At 34.4% G+C, this 18,384-nt stretch overlaps 1 protein-coding gene across 4 annotated transcripts in view; it reads right to left on the bottom strand.

The window, feature by feature from the left end:
• The window catches only part of LRRK2 (leucine rich repeat kinase 2), a 138,447-nt gene that overhangs the window by 51,297 nt on the left and 68,766 nt on the right, over positions 1 to 18,384 (bottom strand). For all 4 annotated transcript variants that reach the window (XM_011233109.3, XM_034645423.1, XM_011233110.3 and 1 more), the window contains 8 exons: positions 16,708 to 16,801; positions 14,463 to 14,649; positions 13,138 to 13,319; positions 10,351 to 10,580; positions 9,715 to 9,842; positions 8,109 to 8,327; positions 4,537 to 4,738; positions 3,405 to 3,493 (listed from right to left, as the gene is read on the bottom strand). In XM_011233109.3, the coding sequence (XP_011231411.1) occupies positions 3,405 to 3,493; positions 4,537 to 4,738; positions 8,109 to 8,327; positions 9,715 to 9,842; positions 10,351 to 10,580; positions 13,138 to 13,319; positions 14,463 to 14,649; positions 16,708 to 16,801 (1,331 nt within the window). The remainder of the gene's footprint in view (positions 1 to 3,404; positions 3,494 to 4,536; positions 4,739 to 8,108; positions 8,328 to 9,714; positions 9,843 to 10,350; positions 10,581 to 13,137; positions 13,320 to 14,462; positions 14,650 to 16,707; positions 16,802 to 18,384) is intronic.

Genomic DNA, 18,384 nt, shown 5'->3' with positions numbered 1-18,384 from the left:
GAAATCCTAACCCTACTTCTTCTAAATATGTAACTCTGAATAAATTATTTAACTTCTCTGTCCATCAATTTCCTCACCTTCAGGATGAGGACTAATATAGTATCATTTAAAAGAGTTTCTCTGAGAATTACATGAGAAAGTGTTTGAATAGCATATAAGTAACCCTTGTATGTTAGCCATTATTGTATACTTATTCTAATTTATTTTATTTAGACACATTGACTTTATTTTTTTAATCTTTTAAAGTTTATTTACTTAAGTAATGTCTACACCCAACATGGGGCTTGAACTCACAACCCCGAGGATCAAGAGCTGCACAGTCTTCTGACTGAGCCAGCCATGCACCCCTAGACCACACTGATTTTAAAATAGAGGTTTGTACTGGATTTTTTTAGTAGATCTATGGTGCGCTCCCACTATTTGTAGTAGATAGTTTCCAAAGATGGACACACGAGTTTCTTCTCTCCCTACACATGCATGGTGTTCGATCCTTCAAGAAAGGAAATCCATTCATTACTCCTCGTCTTGAATCTGGATGGGCTTTCTGGTTATCCTAGTCACTGGAATGTGGCAGAACTGACATTTTAGCACTTCCGCGCCCATCCTTGGAAAGGACTGGTCATATGAGATGCTACATGGAGGACCACCAACACACCAGAAATGTAAGTGTAGCGCTCTCGGGCTTTCCAGTCTGGTTCGATGAAGGAAGCCAAGTAAATGACCCTTCCAATGCCATGTGGCGCAGAACCGCTCAGTTGAGCACAGTCAACCCACAGAGCACTGAGGAACAATAAAATGTTGATGTTTTACTCCAATTTTACTTGTTTTTCTCCAAGTTTGGGGGCATCTTGTTATATAGAAATAAAAAACTGAAACATTATCTTAATTTTATCACCTTTAAAAGAACTCCTAATATTCCTTCGGCCTAGTAACTTATAATGCTAATTTATGCCCTCATGCAAAGAAAGAAAATTTTCCAAATTCCTCACCCAAGTTTTTATCAAGATTAAATTGCCATGCAAGCTTTTTAACGTTCCACGTGATTAATTCAATAAGTGCCTTTCATCTCTCTTTTATCATACGATTAAATGAGTTTTGCAGACTCCTCTGTGCAGTGATGGAAACTTCTTTAATAAGTTGGTGACCTAATAGTCTGGGGCACAAGAGGGTGGGTAGGCTCATTAGAGCTTCTGCTCCATGAAATTGTTTCTGCTTTTGCCTTGATAACTCATGGAGGTGAATACCCCTATTTATTTTTGCTGATGGATGTCAGACAAGTCATTCTGGTTTTCACTTGATTATAGTTTTCATTCTCTTTAAGTCTTGGTGAAAATGACATTATATTTTAATATATCAACATAAACAAAAATGATGGTATTCATTAAATTAATAAGAAATTGAAATTATTATTCTACTGACTCTTTAGATCTATCTTTCAATATAACTTTGAACTATGCAAATTCTTGATTTAATTTTCACTTAAATTATCATGTTTATAGTATAATTATGCTAATAAGAACTTTCATGGAGTTTCAACTTAATTACTCCAGGAAGTCTCAGGGATTTTATTGTGGCTATGGTAGAAGGTTGTTTTTATTAAAAGATGGTGATTCTGTTGCAAACCACCTTTTTGTTCTACTAAATAAGATACACCCCCCCCCATAGTATCCATATCTGTGCAACTTTAAATGTTCCCAGTTCACATGGAAGCACATCATTTTTTGGTATAACTTTAGCATTTTCTTGACTATATAGAGTTTAGTTATTTTCTGATATAGTGTGCCATCTAGGACAACAAAATCTTCAGGGTATATTTAAAACTCCCTTTGCTGTACAGAACGCACACACCTACACATATTTTTTATTTAGCTTTGTACCTGGCACACTTTCCAAAACTACATGGATGCATTTTTACAATTTTGAAGGTTTTTTAAAAATTTCCTAAAATAATATATTTAATTACCAAATAGGTCAAACATAAAATTAGCTAACATTTACTTCTCACTTATACTAAGTTAGGGAAGCAACGTAAAAAATAATATTGTCATTATCCTTATTTTACAAGTGAAGAAACAAAGGCTTAAAACATTAAGAAATGTCACAAAGTTAGTAAGATACAGAAGAAATTTGAACACAGGTCATGCTGACTCCAGAGCTTGACCATTCTACCAGCTTCATTCCAATTCGTAGATGAGTGGAATCGCACTTTACATGGCATATTTGCAAAAGGAGGAAAATCTACTTTAAAAATATCTACCAAAACAGCTATTACTTTCATGTTACAATTGCCAATTGCAGTAATGTTTTAATATGCTCTCAAGGTCCATGACATAGGATTTCGCCCAAAATGAATTCCCTCCCCCAAAATATCTTCCTTTTTTCCCTTAGGTAAAATTTAGGAACTATCATTCAAAATTATCTGAGGGAATTTAATTACTATTGTGGTTTAATTAGAAGAGATGATTCTAATGTAAAAAAGAATCATTTTAGGGACTTAGGGAGTCACGTTCAAAACTGCAAATTATGCTCACAAACAAAATGGGTGTCAGTGAGTGCACGTGCTAGAGACAGCCTCCCCGAACTCTCTTCAGTTCATGATTAAGCTAGGTGCAGCGGATCTCAAACAGGGTGATTTTGCACCCCCACCGATATTTGGCAATGGCCGGACACATGTGGGGCAATACTACTGCCATCGAGATGGCAGAGACCAAAGATGCTGGTAATCATCCTGTAATGTACAGCAAACAATTATCTGGCCCAAAATGTCAATGGTAATGACGCTGAGAAACACTGAGCTAGTATATTCTGCTTGAAGGGTTTTCTATGGCAAACCTATGGGGATGGGTTATGATAACTAATTAAGATAAACTCATTGGTAACTGATTATCATTGGCAGAAGAAAAAAATTTCCATATGAAATATAAATGGAGAAAGGACAGCCATAACCATCACCATCCAGTTTTCAAAACTGTAAGCATTTAGAGCTTATATTCCACTCAAAAGGCAAATCTCCCCTCCATATTATCTAGTTAAAGGTTTTATGCTCAGCCCAATTTTCTTAGGTATATTTGCCCCAAGGATTTTCACGGAGCTTCTGTTCAACTGACTATATCAATAATCAGACCAAAAAAAGCGTCATCAGGATCTAGAAAAGCACTGTGGAACAGAGTGGTACAACATCTGTCTGTAAGTTGGAAACAAAGACATTGAAGTGAATTCTCAGACATCTTCCCTTCTTCCATGAAGCTCTACTTAATGCAATCTTCTACATGAACTGTTCTACATTCTACATGTACAAGATTTTCTACCTTAACTGAATACAAAATCTATAATGCTCAATGTTCTTCAATCGTTGTGCTTCTCTTCAATCATTACCCCATGCCATGAAAATACCAGATACAAACCTGTGCCATGACTTTACAAAGCCACTTGGGTTCCACAAAATATAAGTCACTTAACTGCAATGCTGGGTCTTGAAAATGAAGAAGGACCCCTGTAATAAAAATCAAACAATGAAACATGGAATCTACAATATACAAATAGCAAGGGGCTTTAGAGAGACTCTAGTCCAACTTCCTTATTTTACAGATGAGGAAATCTCAGCAGTTAGTGGAAGAGCTGAGACTAGGACCTGCCCATCCCAGTTCCTGAGCTCTAAAGTCCAAATATTATATTCTTTAACTAGATAAAATTATCATGTATAAGCATATTTGAGACAATGGCATGTATTATCTTGCATATATTTACAAATAATAAAAAATTCACAAACATTTTTAGCTTTCTAAACATATTCTACAAAGATACCTTATTTTCAAATATAGGTAAGACACAGAATATTGCAGAAAGCTACTGGTTTAAGAATAATGGGAGAAAAGGAACAGATTATGATCCATGTGAAGATTTATTTTTCATACAGCAGAATCTAGGGATTAAAAGCAGCTTCTTGGCCACTTACTCTAGTATTACAAATCAGCACACACATTTCTAGCAAGGTCATACTGATCAAGTACCCAACAGCACAGAAGCTGGTGGGAGTGTTTTCATCTGTGAGATCACACTTACCATGTGCGATGCAACAGGCAAGATCTGCCATTCAAAAGCTGCATTATCTCAGGCAACCACCGATCCTCTAAGTGCCCAGTGAGACCACCCCAATAATAATTCCCCTTTATAGTATACAAATAACTCTACACACACTAAATTCAATTGATCCTATGAAAGGATATGGCTTGTGCTCAGGGTCCCAAAGCTCCTGAATAGTTCAGTCAATTTCTAGAACCCACATGTTTTAGCTTCTGCTTGGAAACCCTTCTCACTACTGCCCTTACATGGTTTCTAAATGTTTTTTCTATAATATGTTATATGAAAATTCAACATTATTGCACATGATGACCTTTCAAAAGGAAAAAGTCAATGGTCAAAGAATCTTAGGGATAGTCTGTTGTTTTGTATGTAAATTCTATATAAGACTCAGATACATTTTTATAAATGACAACATTTTATAAATGTTGAAAAATATGTAACAAACACACAAACCTGATTCATTGAGGAAGTGAACTGCATGAGGAAGCTCATTTTCATCCAACTGCAGCTGATTTTCTTTTACAAGTTGTAATAATCGTTTCCGGTCGATTACAGGAAATTCAATTGGCACATTTTTACGCTCCGATAAAATGATTTTCTCAAGTTCTACATAGCAGTCTGGGATCAGCTGCCCGACAACAGGCTGATCTCGGATCTGTGTAATTACACATGACAAGCTGTGAAAATCCATTTTACTCAGATGTTTGTCAGGTGGGTGGTAAATTCAGTGTTAACAGTTGTTAAGAAAGTGATATATTATTCAGAAATGTATTTTTTAATAAAATCCAAATGTGATGTAAAACTATTTAATCGTGAAGAATAAAAAAATGATATTAAAATAAGAAAAATATAAACACAGAGGTCAATTTAGAAAGAACTATCAAACAAAATAACATGGAAATATTTATCTAACTGTCCAGAAAATCCATGACATAACCCAGGATAAATCATTAACCATAAACAAAGGATTTGCTATTTTCTAAGACATTAGACATATATGCAATAGATATGCTAGCATTAGAAGTCAGTAAGTATTTTACAAAAGCTTTGGGGCCTTATTTATTAGATGAAAATATACATGCCATAAGGTAAAACACTAAATTTTGTGCTTATTATTTGCAAAATGTTGCATTAATGGAATGTACACATCAACAGAGAAAGACATAAAGTCTCCTCACACACACTACGCTTTTTCATGGAACTTCAAACTTGGGGAAATAAAAGATCATCTAAACACAAATGATTTTGACATGAGAGGATGATTTTTTTTGGTCTGTTACACGTATAATCTAATCATTGTCTACTAACTGAAATATATAAACATTTTTAAAGAATGGCTTTAAGATGATAATTTCTATAATAAAAAATCTTTTCCAAACTTTTTTCCCCCCAGGAAAATCTGATTTTAAATAGAAATGCAACTGTCAACAATAGTAAATAAAATGCCTCTGAAAACCACCAGGTGGCAAACTCTCCCCGTTTCTCAACCCATGTGTATATTATTGTATTCTTTTTACCTGACAGTTTCTACTTAAATCCTTAAACTTATTATAAACAGAAACTGGGTTTTATTAGACACACACACATGCAAATTTAAGGTCCTCTTTTTCTACTCGTAACTGGAACTTTAAGGAGTTTTATTTATAGCAGCCATACTATTACTTACATATTTACCTCCATTATTTGAAAAAATTGTTTTCATGTATCCGATGCCCCAGCAAATTAAACATAATTCCACTAATCTCTGCTTTTCACATTCCCTCTCTTCAACATTTATAAATTAAGATAAAATAGAACTTCATATTGAAGTTTGTGTTTTAACCCAAGAAAGAAAACCTACATATAGAAGTAAACAAGGGTTCTCACAGAAAGCAAATTACATAGCAAAGGGATGAATTTTATAGGGCTGAGTGACAGAGTCAGCAGAAGATCCCGCTGTTAATGGGCTAGACAAGACTGAAAGGGGTAATGTTGGCACGGAGCTCTGTTTTGTCCTACTTCTCCTTTTAGCTTGATTATGGGGTCACCAAGAGCCAAAAAAGAAAAAAAAAAAACATTCTAGAGTCTGCATAGACACATGTTAATAAGGGCGAGACAGAGAAAGAATAGAGAAGAGCCAAGATAGAAGGAGAAAATGAAAAACAAATGACAGGGGAAAAAAAGGATCTCTAATGGCTTAAAAAAGCTGCTATTTGGATACACGTTGAAGCATCTCAGGGAGGAAAGAATATGCAAGTTCTGACAGGTTCATTAGTTCTGAAAGATCCTGAAAGAGCCAGTATTCTGCAAAGCAATCAAATAGATTTTCAAGCTAAAATACCAGAACGATGCAACCATTAGCAATATACATCTTTCTTCAAATAATGCAGCGATTTCTCAAAGCATTTGTTTTACTTCCTTGTGTCAGTCTCAGAATTCACTTGTAAGTGGGAAGAAAATTGGTCTTATTGATTGATAGTGGTAACTTGCTATCATGCTACAGCACTACTAGTCCAGTTAGATGAACCAACCAGTTTATCCACACTTCAACTAAACTATTCATACTATATCTATTTGTTTCAACTAAATTCAGGCTTTTTCAAAACAAACTACTCTCCAAGAAGTCTTTAAAAAAAACTATATGTGTGCCAACATATATGATAAAAATAGGAGCTATTAAAATGTTATAAGTAACAATAAAGTTCTGGAAGTACAGGTATAGTCTCAGAAGAAAACGGCCTGGATAAAGAGAATATTTAATTGGATACATGAATTTTGCATATTTGTTTCTTGAAAGTCACATTACTGTCTAATTATCTGTCCAACAGGAGAGCTGGAAAATCTGCAAATAAATACTATGTCATTCTTCTTACATAAGATGCCATTACTGACCCACCATTGGCAAAACTTTTTAGTGACTGTGATAAATGTGTTGAAAGATATAAACATGCAAATTCTCTCCCTGGGCACCACAAAGACCAACACATTTATAAATGGCTCATTAGGTTTTAGATAGGAGCATAATCTGTGCAAATGGAACAGAACTAAGCTAACTGGCCAACACATTATAACCAGGGTGACCGTGTAATTTATCATCCAAATTGGAATGCTTTTGAGAACGTAGTGGGACACTATTAATTACGCTGGGAATGCCCAGGCAAAACAGGACCCTCGTTATAAGCCATGGCCTTGATCATTAGTGCTAATGAGGTAAACCAACAGGGACCAAAAATGAAATTCGCCATTGTATTCGGCATATTGAACTATGTGAGGAATTTTCAGTGCAGTTTATACCATGGCGTCTGTAGAATTCTGGAAAGATTTCTTTTTCCTGAAAGTATTAAAAACAAGTAGTCTCCCTGATAACCAATTTATGTGTGTTTTATGAACCCTATGAATTACATTTGACTTACTAGAACTTTGGAAATCAAAAAAATCACTTCTAAAATAGAAAATCCAGTTTATATGGGCTGAAAAATTGTTTAGACATCGCTGAAAATCAAATTACTGATCTCGGCAACGTCAGGAAAGAGGCATCTCACAGTATGGAGGGAAGAAAAACACGTGGACTAGGTATCACAGTGACAGGAGACTCCAAGGAGCAGCACAGAAGCTGAAGATGCATGTAAAACAGGAACTCCAAGAGAGAGCAGCAAGGGGAGAAACAACAAAGAACAAGAGAGAAAAGATGATCCCCAATATTCACTTGCATTCTTTGACTGAATCACCACCACAAAAAGCTGTGAGAGAAAGGGCATCGGAAACATGTTCTCAGACTCTCTCAGTCTCTCAGACATTCTTAGTTTTCCTTCAGGATCCTCTAATTGTTTTTATTCCCATTTCTATGCATTTGAAATGAGGTATGGCATAAATAAGCAACTATAAAACTGAAACACTTTAATAATGCCAACATCTATGAAAGACACCATAATTTTAAGATAGTTGTTCTTTTCTCCACACTTCTGACGTTTCTAAGCAGTTGTGTAATATGAGAGTGAATCAATTACATTTATCCACCAGTCCACAGTAGGCATTAACCACATTACCTTGAAATTAAGACTCTCATTTATGATGGTTTTCCGAAGCTTTGCCAAGGCATCGGACTCCTCAGTGGCATTCACGAAGTGGTAATCCCTTATTGCAGGAAACCCCCGCTTGTTCAAGAGTTCCTTGGTGATTTTACTTATGCAGGCTTTACGCTGCTTTTCATCAGAAACATCCAAATGTGTGCCAACAAGAATCACAGGAGAAGAAGAAGCACGAGCCTACGAGAAATGATACAAAATACTCTTGTGTTTGTTTTAAAATCAAGACTGCTTACAGTTCTGTTCATAGCCCCTTTTTATGAAATTCAGTTGAGTGGAAATGAAAAATTAAAAGATGTCAAGAAGAAGAAAATGTCAACTATCTTTCCTTCCTTAAACCTAGGGGAAATGTGTAACCTTAAGAAATTTTAAAGTCATTCTTATGTCCCTTCTTATTCCAAGTTTTAACCCTTTTCAGGCAGCCTATATGATAGTAGTAGTCTATTTTACGTTTCCCTTCTTTTATGCCTCAAAATGGGTTATTCTCTAAGTGTACTTTGGACTTCTAGATAAAATAAGCATTTAATAAACCCAAGACTATATCAAAGTGACATAATATGGTTTATATTTTCACTTCCTTATCTGTAAATTCAATCTCCTGAATTCATTTTAAAGTCAGTCAACTTGCCGTCCACATGGACAACAACAGCAAGTATGACCGCCACTATGATATTTCCTCACTTCGGCTAGTTATGACCAAAAAAGGAAGTTAAAAAAATCACTGAAATTACAAAATGAGCTTGTAGGCGGCCAAAATATCAGCTAAAATGTCCTGACACAAACCTTTTTAAGGACTTGACTCACAGAAGAGCCCATTGAAGCTTCATTCAAAGAGCATCACTCACTCTAACTTTATCTCAATTCTAAAAACCTTTACTACATCAAGAACTAGCTGACAGCATGACAGCAAGGGGCAAAGTGGAAAAATCACAAAAAGAGATTCCAAATCTAAGAGCATAGTAATCTGGTACCGTTGAAAAGTATAAGATCTGCAGTCACTCATACAGCATTGCCGGTGAGGACGCAGCTGACATGCATGCGTTGCTTTCATTTAGTATAGTTTATTTTAAATTAGGGAAGTTCATACTCCATTTAAGAAATAAAATGATCAGGGGCGCCTGGGTGGCTCAGTCGTGAAGCGTCCAAATCTTGATTTCAGCTCAGGTCATGATCTCAGGGTCGTGAGATTGAGCCCCTTGTGTCAGGCTCCACACTGGGCATGGAGACTGCTGCTTACGATTCTCTCTCCCTTTCCCTCTATCCCTTCCCCCCTCAAAAATAAAATAAAGTAAAATAAAATGATCAAAAATATTTCAACATACATATTTTCAATTCTTATAGGTTAAAGGGTTTTAAGTCTCTATAACATTTACCGATATGGAACACACTATTTTCATGTCACAACCTAATGACACTAAAAATTCTCCAACTCAAAATTTTTGTGCTTCTAACTTTATTTTTAAAAACTGAGGAGACTGTTAGAAGCAACTATTTGTCCAAAATAAATTACCTTACACACACAAAAATAAAATTTATTTTCTACTTCCATATGATTAGAACAGATGACCTTTATATTGAAGAGCCAAGGCTTCATGGCGTCCACTTCAGCCTGCCCTTTGCTGAGGTCATAGACGGCAAGGTAGAGGGCTCGTTGGGTCATGAAATGCGGATGAGTGCTATAGAACTCCTCACGACCTAAATAAAGATTGGAAACTTCTTTTTAGCCTTCCAAACAAGAGGCAAGAATACTTTAAAAAAAAATTTTTTTCAGGTGATACTATCTACTATTTAGCATACAAAAAAAAAAAAAAAAAAAACCAGACAGAAACAGCCAACAGACAATGCTTAGAAGACTACACTGGGTTTTTACTAGGGATTGACAACTTTTAGCATGTGTGTCAACTACCAACCAAGTATTTAAGCTTCAGCTGGCTCCTACTGGTTCCTAACATTTCCCTCCACAGAATGCGTTCTGGTGGCAAGGGTAAAATCAGAAGTACACGGCCTTGGAATAATTCCATAGCCTCTACCAGGTCTCTTTGCAGTATCTTTGCAGAAGTAAATGGCCTTGGAATAATTCCATAGCCTCTGCCAGGTCTCTTTGCAGTATCTACCAGCTCTTTTGCAGCTTCTAATCTCAGCTTTTAATCCCCGTCCTAAAGAAAAGATAAATAGGAATAAAAGATTCTAGTAAGATAAATACCTGCAAAATCCCACACGTTTAGAATGAGGTCTTTCCTCCCTTTGCCTCTTATTTGGATAGGCCAGTCTTTCACATCTATGCCAACTGTGGCGCTTTGCACCCCAAGATCGGATTTCTTGGTTTTTGTTAATTGCTGCAATAAGGTGGTTTTACCACTCCCAGTATTTCCCACAATCATAAGCTTCATTCGGTTGTAGGGTACGGCCTTTTTTAACCGCTGTTGAAGAAACCTAGTATTTGAAAGACAAAAATTAAATAATAACAGTGTACATAAGATATAGGTGAATTCTTATGTGTTGAAATTTTTAAAATATCAGACTAGGTCTAAAATATAGTGTGCAAAAGACTGCACAGCTCATGTACATAATAGCATACATGTCTTCCAACACACTATTAATGCATATATTTTGTTAGTGATGTTCATGTAGTTGATAATGATTCGTAGCATTATCAAATATAATGACATGTTACATTATCACCAGAAATAATCAAATATGTTTGCAATACTAATTAGAATGGTGATAATTATGAACTAATTAGCATTATATATGTGTGAAACTCATATATATACATATATATACATATATATGAGTTTCTTTAAATAACACAAATAAAACCCTAAAAATTAGAAGGCCCAAAATTTTACAAAGCACATATGACAGAGAAGCAAAGTAGAGTATATATGCATACTGTTACATTAAACTTTGATAGTGAGGTCATATTGGGTACATTATATGTGCCTGTGTGTGTGTGTGTGTGTGTGTGTACATATATATTCATTTTTGGTATATATAATGTATATATTCATATATTATGTATGCAGGTATATAATGGAAATGGAGACTGAGAACATACTGGTTATATTATAAATTAATAAATGTAAGCTATTAAACTATCAGCAGATAATATGATGCTTTTCCTAACAATCTTAATTAAAAAAAAAAAACAAATTAATTAGAAGTGCTATAGGTGGCTAACAAAACCACTTTTCAATTAATACTAGATTTTAATGCTCTTAAAAATATACTGGCTATAGAAAGACCTATTTTTAACTATGCTAAAATGCTGCTACAATTTAAAATTAGAGGAGGAAACTAAATCATATGTGAATTTTAGGGAATATGGGAATATGTATGAGAATACACATTCTCATAACTAATAGGACTCTGACCAGCATTCCTGAGGATCTGAACAAAAGGCATCATTACTTTTCATGATTTATTTGATGCTTTAGAAAATACAGCCTGACAGGTCAGATATTGTGCCTGCTATTACTGAAATCATTTTGTCACATACAACTTAAATTCTGTTTGAAATAATTTTCTCATGTACAACTTAAGTTCTGTTTGCATTATCAATAAGAAAGAATATCAATGGTTCAATTGTCTATTTATTAAGAATTCAGCACTTTTTGAAAAAGTCATTCTTTAAAAAAGCAAATGATGGGGGTGTCCGGGTGGCTCAGTTGGTTAAGTGTCTGCCTTCGGATCAGGTTATGATCCTAGAGTCCTAGGATCCAGCCCCGCATCGGGCTCCCTGCTCAGCAGGGAGCTTGCTTCTCCCTCTCCCTCTGCTGCTTCCTTTGCTTGCTCTCTCTCTCCATCAAATAAATCAACAAAATCTTTAAAAAAAAAAAAAAAAAAAGCAAATGATGCCTACAATTTCTAAACTACTCCAGGTTTCTCCCTTCTAAAAATGTTAAACACATTTAAAAATAGATATAGCGGCTTGGTAATATAGCATACCATACTGAAATGTAGTTCTACGAAATCCTTACCAAGAATTGAACCAATTTTAATTTGAACATCTGTCCAGTTTCAGAAGGGAAAACCATGGGAAACAATTAGGTAAGATGAAAGGTAGTCAAGTTTAGCATAGCTGGTGACAGTCTTTCTTTTCAAATTAAATCAAGTCCAGGGGAACAGAAAACCAATCTTTCCTCATAAAAAGAGATGAAAAGTTAAATGTAATTTAAGAAAATTAAAGCAGAAGAGAATTAGGTAAGCATGTAGTTCACTGGTAATTCAATAATTATCAATTGTATGCCAGGCTCTGTGTTAGGTGCCAAGAATCAAACTGTGAATGAACACAGCCATGATCCCTGCCTTGTTGGATATTATAGTCAAGTCAGGGATTCATTGAGAGGTGATAATTGAGCTGAAATCTGCAAGATAAATGTAGGTAGGAGTAATTTTGTAGAAATGGGAATAAACAGTTTTACAAGTAGGTACCAGTAAGATTGACATGCTTAAAAGGTAATGGAGAGTGAGATAAAGTCCATTACCAAAGAAACAGCGATACCTGGGAAGTTTTGGTGATTTCAAAAATGATCGGGGTTAGTAAGTTACCCACCCTCACATGCAAAATCAAAGTTAGTAATTTTATATCATTTAAGTATTTATAATGCTTTAAGATGTAATAGACATATGATAAGTATTTGCTATATGAAATGAAGCTTGATAAGTTATTATATTCTGCTATATTTCTTTAGAACATATATTTGTAATAAGAGACCAAATAATTTCCTTTTACAGTTCATTTCTATGACAAGCATGATGAGGAGCAGAAGACACTCTCTCAACATTAGGGTGGCTAGGAGAAAATGAAAAGCTCTGTAGAGGCACCATATAAACCCATTTATTAAATAAAAGGCAAATGGCAAACAGCATATCACCATTAAATAGTATACATTATCTACTAAATTGTAACTACATACCCATCGAAGTCACAGACAGAAAAAAATCTGAAACGAACTTAATTTAAAAAATGGAAATAAAATTATCTAACCTTATGATGTCTTTGGCTTTACATCCTATATGTTTAAAATCAAAATTAAGCCGTAGTTCATCCAAAGGAAGATCCCATATTTTGCTTAACTTCCCCATTTCATTGGGAAAGGATCTCAGTTCCAAATTGTAACTGACATCAAGGGAGGTCAGGTTTTCAAGACAGCCAATCTCAGGAGGGATCTTAATGAAATAAAAAATGGCAAATCCTGTTGGTAGGAAGGAAGAAATGTGTGCTGCCAAGAAATAAGACACTTCCTAGGAAAAAAGAAAGGCTCAGAGAACCTATCAGCAAATTGTATAACCTTTCAGCAGAGTTCTAAAACTTTCCAAAGGCTTATCATAGGTTTCAATATAAATATTTAAAGATGTAAGTATAAAGAACTTACCCAAAACAATGCAAGTCACTTATTTATAATCTTAGAAAACCTATTCTCCCTTGGTAGCATATTTCATCTCCTCACAACATTAAAAGTAAAGAAATTCTTTTTATTTATCTAAATCCAATCATCAGTGACTTTAGTCTGTTCCTTTACACTATGTTCTTTACTAAAGCTATAAAGATCGAGTCATAAACTTACATGCAACTGACCATTCTTAAAATACAACTAAATGTTTACACTTTCAGTGGCATTGTAATAGGAGTTTTTTTTTTCCTGTTCCAAATTATTAAGCAATATGCATTACTTTTACAATAGGAAACATCAATTTGCTGACAAAAAAAATCAGGTACCAAAAACCACTCACAGTTACTTTGAACTTCACAGTTTGAGACACTTAATTCTTTTTGACTTTCGTAGGCAAAAAAAACTTGAAGTTGGCAAAATCATACATTTTTTTCTGAGATGAATGAATAATCAGTTTTAGATTTAAACAGAGGCAATGGAGTGAAGCAAAAAAAGGCTGACCCACTGAGCTAAGGACAACATGATGGAGAAATGCAGAAATTTAAGAAAACAGGAGAGAAAATCAGCTGAAAAACATAAGCGAGCGATGGTTCAGCAACAACCTGAGAAATGTAGATGATCTACGAGTCTTTTAACAGATCAGAGATTTAGTGATAAAGTAAAACACTTAACGCATTATACACACTCATGATTCAATATATATATATTCATAGAATTCTTCAAAAATGGAGTGCAAAGTGATTTTGAAGGAAGGCAATCCATGCTAATACGCCCATTTACTTCAGGGTAGGATTAGATCTTACTCAAAGGTAAGAAATATCAAATAACGTTTTCTAAATGATAATTTGTGATATTTTCAAATCACAAAAGCACACTTTTAAATCGGCAATCATTTCAAGCGAATAAGATGACCTCTTACCTCTTTCAGTTTATTATGAGAAAGATGTAGTTTCTCTACTCTTGACCACACATACGCTTTTTCACTCAAGTCCAAGATGCTGATTTGATTAAAACTGAACAAGAGTTCCCTTAAGTTCAAAGATTTCCAGTGTGCAGGACTCGGCAAATATTCAATTTCATTGCTGCTCATATCTAAGGATCGCAAGCTAGAACAATACAATGTCAAGATAAAAACCAAAACAGTGCTTCCAAAATACATGAAATAACATCACAAGAAATCTGCAACAGAGAGAGACACAACTTTGAAACTAACATTATTTATATTTAAGTATGCATGCATGTTTCTATGTATTTATGTAATAGATAGGGGCTAGGGAAAAAAAGCATGTCTCACTAGGAACAACATTTAAATGAATAAGGACCATTAAAAACAAAAAACAAAATTGAAGTCAATTTTCCTTACTTCAGAAACATAAAAATGTCAATCTTAGAATGAGAGAAAGACCAACTGTTTACCAATGTTTCTGATGCACGAGAAATCATAATTAACAAACGCAAAAATGGTCATTTCTATACAAGATTTATAAATATGTCTTCTATACAAGAGTTACAAATACGTAGCCCCCACTTCTCTTTTCATTTTCTTCATTACTGGGAGGATTCTTGAGAGGTTGTGTCCTAGACCTAATAATACTGTGCATGAGCATAACCTTTTACCAGCTTGTCTCGGTGTGATAAATATCATGATGTCTTGCATACAGGAGGTTCTCCATGCAAACTGGTTACTTTCAGGAATACACTACCCAACGTTTGCAGGAGACAACACGTAAGCGTACATGTGTAGGAAGAATAAAGACAGTGATTGTGATACATTTGACTATGTAAAGGTTGTTTGGACTTTTACAATTATATGCTGACCCCTTTCATCCAGCATATTTGAGCCATAATGAATTAAGTCTAACTAAGCTCACATAGTTGTACTGGTCTGCACAACATTTTTGCTCTTATTTTAAAATGACACTGGATTTTGCCCTACGGATCTCATAAAGATGCATAAAAATAAGAAAATTAATTGGACTGTATTGGAGACAAGATGTGTACATCTAACAAACAATACAACTTAGATAAAGCCAGAAATCAACAGATTGTTCAAAAGAAGTCCCTGTTAGCCTCAATGGGGACTTAAGCTGGCCAACTGCATATACATTTAAAGAAATACATACAAAACACTAGAAACGTATGCCTGAAGATGTTGTCTAAAAGTATAGAGTAATTAAGGACTGAATAATATTTTTAGTTACCTGGGAAGAAACCTTCTTTACGGCATGTATCTCCTAATCAACCTTCATAAATATTTGACTTTCAAATACATTTTCAGGAATACATTATGTTTAAAATACAGGTCCACCTGTAATCTAGAGGTGCTTATATGCACGAGTTGAGAATATAAAATTGAGTCACCAGTGTTTAAGAACTGTGATTTAGGCAAATTACTTCATCTCTTTAATAAAATAATGTTCTCATTATAAAGTGGAAATAATAATAGTTTTATTAGGAAGATTAAAGACATAATCCACCATTGAACGGTTAAAACAGTGTCTGACGCATTCTAAAGCTAAACTGAAATTAACTGTTAGGCATCTGTCTGGTATCTTCTACGACTAGATTATAACTAAGCATTATTTGCCTACATATGCATATATTTGCACATATACACTTATGGATTTGGTTTATAATGTATAACCCAATTAGAATGCTATTTAAGATGACACATTCGAATCTAATTAATGCCTAAATTTATAGTTAACAGGAAGCTTTCATTTTTTAATGAAATTAACCAGAAATATCCCCAAACACCTGGAGCTATATAAATTGTCCTAATCTCCAGCAAAAATGTCACTCAAACACAAGTATAATTTCAAAGTTAATAATATCCTAGGAGCACACCCAACCTGAGAGAAAGTAAAATTTAAAGTGATAGCTACTGTAATCTCAATTGTTTGTAATAGTGCAACAGTTACTTAACCTTAAATTGTCTCAACACAATAGTACCCTAAATTAACATAAAAGTTAAAAAGTCCAAGTAACAACTTGGTTCTTTTGCCTAGTAAAAATCAAACATTCATACACTTAAAAACATTAAACTGAGTAGCTTTAGAAATCAATTACAAATTATAAATCAATTGATATCCCTAAGTCAAAACTGTGTTTCTAAAGGTTTTGGTCCAGCTCATGTGGTTTTAAAATTAAAATAATAAACTTACTGTGGAAGATTTAAAATTGCTTCTGGAACACATGTAAATCTGTTTTGAGATAATTTTAGGCTTGTCAGCGAAGAAGGCAAAAAAGGCATAGCAGCTAAAAGAAAATAAAAGTGAGATGAGGGACATTTTAACTACATTTCCCTTAGATTTGACAGTAAGAACAGCTACCAATGACCTGTCACTTAATTTAATTTCTATTCACATGCTGACAATAAAAAATTCTTTCAGAATAAGGTAATTCCCCTACTCTTTTTACGAAACATCAAAACAATGCACTATACTTACAAGAATATTTTCATTTGAAAACTAACCTACTGTCCAAACAAATTCACCTGTCCAACATCTGTACAAAGTAAAAATTATTGGAATATTCATTCTAAATTATGTGTGATATTACCATTATGTGTACATACATTATGGATTAATTCATATTACTCAAGTAAGTATAACAAAACACTTTGAACACTAATACACAATATAAAGATAAAAATTCTTTATAGTATCACCTAGTAAAGAGTATTCTATGGGATAATAATGGATGTTGCTTAATTAAAGCATTCTTTGATCATACAATCTTAAGAGATTAGGGAAACATTAAGTAAAATAAAGTGAAAAATCTCACAATTCTCAATATTTTCATATACTTTATGAACTTCCAAGAAGGAAATACAGTATGAAGTACCTCAAGGCAATAAAATTTTGTGGAACACAGTTTTGGAAACTGAGCAAATCATTCAGCCTGTTTTCCATCTGTAAAATAGTGCAGTTAGACCAGATGAACTCTGTGATTCTTTAAAGATCTAAAAACTTAAAAATCTATGGCTCTATGAAAGTGGCTTGAGAAATTATTTCTTAGCCTTTTCAGGGTTAAAAATATGGGTTATGCTTTCTCTAGAAAATCTTCAAGGGTCAAAGTGTTCCAAGATGCTGCTAGAAGCTGTTTTTCTGAAAGGCAGAAAGGAACATGCTATTATTCCTCACCTATATCTGAAAACTATTTGTGGCAAAATAAATATTTCTCCACTTAATAATTAAGAGATTTAGATCCTATATGGAAAAGACTCATGAATTCAAAGGACCAAAACTGCATTTCACATGGGATTATTTTAATGGTTAGTGGCCCCACTCAGATATCACTTTCCTAAAGCATCTTTCCGAATGTAAGACCACTTCTAAAACTATTACAATTGTGTAGTGCAAAGCAAACAGATTTTTTAACTCAGTTGTATTCGAGCTTTCACAACAACTAGTTAATTAATTCTATGCCCCTGAATACATCACACAAAAATCTCTCTTCCATTTCCTCAGTCGAGTATACCTGTCTTACCCTACAGGATTTTTGTGAGATTTGGCTGAGATGACATTAACTAAGTCTCAGGGTCCTTGGGATGCTCCTCTTTCCAGCTCTAACTTAAATGTCACAGATACAGAGACACTTGTCTGCCTCCACAGTCTGTATGAGATCCCCTTGAGGGACTCCTGTAGCATCCTCAACATGTCCTCGTGGCATTTAGCTTAGTTATTGAATGCCTCTCTTCTGAACTTAACTACTTATTCTTTAAGGATAGAGACTGGGTTTGCTTTGCTCACTAGGAGGGAATCACTCTATCCCCCGTTTTCAGGTTCATGGTAGGAACATGGTCAATATTCAAGAGGCCTAGAGGAAAGGAGAAAGGA

This window comes from Ailuropoda melanoleuca, chromosome 16 (assembly GCF_002007445.2).
Source record: "Ailuropoda melanoleuca isolate Jingjing chromosome 16, ASM200744v2, whole genome shotgun sequence".
NCBI lineage: Eukaryota > Metazoa > Chordata > Mammalia > Carnivora > Ursidae > Ailuropoda > Ailuropoda melanoleuca.
Note: the sequence above shows the minus strand (reverse complement) of the source record. Positions and strands in the feature narration are given on the sequence as shown.